This window comes from Austrofundulus limnaeus, unplaced genomic scaffold, assembly GCF_001266775.1.
Source record: "Austrofundulus limnaeus strain Quisiro unplaced genomic scaffold, Austrofundulus_limnaeus-1.0 Scaffold164, whole genome shotgun sequence".
NCBI lineage: Eukaryota > Metazoa > Chordata > Actinopteri > Cyprinodontiformes > Rivulidae > Austrofundulus > Austrofundulus limnaeus.
The window spans coordinates 1,075,510-1,078,567 of NW_013952566.1; the positions used below are offsets into that span (position 1 = coordinate 1,075,510).

Consider the following 3,058-nt stretch of genomic DNA (forward strand, 5'->3'; position numbering starts at 1 on the left):
GTCTTCACAACAGTGCTTTAGAGGAATGGGTGCTTTGTGATTGGGGTGGGGCTGGCTGTAAACAGAGCTATAGGGAGGAGCTTTGTGTAAATAGGCGGAGCTTTGTACCAGCAACCATGCAGGCAGCTCCACGCGGCTACCATAGGAGATTCAAGGATTTCTCAAACTGGCATGAATGAGTCAAAGCAACACTCTGGGCATGTTATGGTATAAAACTCAAAGAAGTTTTCAGAGTGATGTCATCATATGTTTTGTCAGTGAAATAAATTTGACAGATCAACAAATCCTGTAGTAAATAAAATATCAAAACATAATCAATATTTAATAGAATCTGTTTAATTGTTGCGTACATCTCGGTACAACAAATAKAATCAAGAGTTATAAACACACATCACAATCTAGACATTGGGGGAAGTTTTTATTTAGTTTTAGTTTTATGTTTTGTAGGGGAAGAAAACCAGGGTCTGGGCGCAAGAACGGAGGCACAGGCTCCAAAGGCAAAGATAAGAAGCTGTCCGGCACCGAGTCCGAGCAGGAGGTGAGTGATGATTCACAGCCGAGGGCGTCTGCTGTCGTCCCGTACGGGTGTTTGTTTTGACTCACCGTCGTCTTCCCCAGGAGGACTCCGAAGACAGCGAGACGGACGGAGARGAGGAGGACGGCTCTCAGTCCAGCACAAACCAGCAGGCGGCAGCCGTGTTCCTCAGGTGAGGAGACGTAGACGGTAAATTACACCGGCGGCTGCACGTCGGTGTAAACATCAGGTCAAAGTTAAGAGACCGAGTTTTATTTAGTTTGTGTAAAATATAAAAAAAATAACTAAAAAAAATCTATGGTTCTGAGCCAGAAACATGATTTATTTTTGATTTAGGACAGACTTCTGTGAATGCGTTCAGGCTTTAAGACAAAGCCGTGTCAGAATTTGCACATGGTTGCGTTAAACAAATGAAAAACATTCAGGATTTTGGTTCACTTTTTRAGTTCACTTTTCAGAATGTAGTCAGTAATCTGAGTCCGACAGTCATYAATCAAATGCTGTTTATAAAAGCTAATGTACGCACTGAAATAACCCTGTTACTGTTCTGTCTTTTTTCTTCATTTTCTATTTGCTACTCCCATGGTTTTGGAGTAAAACTTGCAAAAAATATGTTAAAAAAATGTGCTTGTGGATCAGAAGTGGTGTGTTATTAGTTTTTATACCCTTTTTTATTTTATAGTCCAAGGYTGGGAGGAAACTTTAGTATCAAAAAAGAACAAAAATATATTTATTATAAGTGTTTACATAGACCCAAAGTATTGATAAAATGATGTGATGGCCATTTCAGTTTGGTAGCTAAAGTCTATTAGACGCAATTTTTATTTTCCAAGAAGCAATGAWTGCAGAATAATATGGATTCCCTATAATCTACTAGGAAATGCYGTAAAAATATATTGAGAATGGATCAAAATATTCAGCACCAGGTGAATAATAAATGTTTAGGTGCAGGATGTAAGTTTATTGMCTTACTTCCAGCAATTTACAATAAAAATGGTAAAAACTGAGCCGTTTTAGACATAAACACAGATTCTACTATATCTACACTTACTGCAGTCTAAGTTTACCCAGAACCTTATAACATCTATAATCATCGGCCCTTAACTCTTGTTTTAGGGGTAACCTACATCTTTATTTCTCATAAAAATTTGATTTCACAGACACGAGATGACCAAAAAGCATTGTCCCCGATTATTCCCTTCATGATTATCAATTGGTCWAATTTCTGCCTGATGTTCAGAATTGGGAAAAAGAAAATAAAACCTTCAAAATATTTCTGCAGGGTTTTTTATTTTTTATTTTTTGGATAAAAACGCTCAAGTCATACTTGGTCTCTGAAAGATAGGTTTTACTGGATARGGCCCAGTCTGCATCTGATGTGTCTGAGTAAAAGTTCTTGGTCACATTTCAGGCCCTTGGATTATTTTCACAAAGCAAAATCTAACCCAGTTTAAAGATGTCCAAGATTGTGTGACTGTCATCGTACCCTTTATTTGRTGGCCGAACAAGGGTTTACAGTACAATGTAAAGTAGACACAAACAAGGTATTGGCGAGGTACATACAATATACTTACAAGGTAAATACAAGGTACTTAAAAYATACCAATTTCCTTATTTTTGGGAGATCAGAGATCAGCCGATACTTGGATCAGATCTGTAGAAAAGATCAACTTCTCATCTCCCTCCACAAAGGTCTGAAAATCAGTCCGCTCGTGGGTCTCGGGCAAATCCAACAGAGGTGGTTTGACTTTAAGAAACCCACCGCTGGTGGTCCCTGAAGCTGTCTGCATTACGCCAACCCACCTTTCACGAGTTGGCGAGTCATGGCGGTTAAGAGGCGTAACAGATGRGCTTCACCTCACGTGACTCACACCATCATAATTTTTAATACCGTCATCATATTTCAGTACCAAATATACCACAACACCGTCATACTGCCCAAGCCTAATTAACAAAATACTATTWGGGTATTTACAGGTTACTTACAGAGGTACATACAGGATATTTACAAGGTACCTTTTAAAGTGCCTGTGACATGCTTATCCTTCAGATACAAAAATTCAAAGAAAATTTTGTTCTATTTAAGAAACTTGTCATACCACACATTGTTTTACACATTTGGACACATAACTGGCCAATTTTCTTTTGAACTTGGCTTAGCAAAAGTGAAACAGGAAGTGACATCAAAGGGGAACTCCTTAAGAAAAAGTACTCACTTGTCTTTGTTTATTGAAACATTATGATTTGAAATCTGACTTTTTTGTTTCTGTTTGATAGAAACTCAAAATAATCTAAAACATCAGATTTCTCTCCACAGTCTGGGCTGTTCAGCATTTTAGCTTAGCTCTGTTTTCATGCAGACATTCCCCTTTGACATCACTTCCTGTTACTTCACATGCAAATATCTCAACAACTGTTCATCTCAGCAGTACGGAAGCATAGAGCTGCCACATGACATGAAATTATTTTTAAACTGGATCTTATTATAACAAGAAAACTATCTCGTAAAAATGAGAAAATATG

General features: G+C 37.9%; 1 protein-coding gene across 1 annotated transcript in view; it reads left to right on the forward strand.

Moving 5' to 3' along the window:
* The window catches only part of drap1 (DR1-associated protein 1 (negative cofactor 2 alpha)), an 11,859-nt gene that overhangs the window by 5,998 nt on the left and 2,803 nt on the right, over positions 1-3,058 (forward strand). The window contains exons 5-6 of the mRNA XM_014017255.1: positions 448-538; positions 619-707. Of these exons, the coding sequence (XP_013872709.1) occupies positions 448-538; positions 619-707 (180 nt within the window). The remainder of the gene's footprint in view (positions 1-447; positions 539-618; positions 708-3,058) is intronic.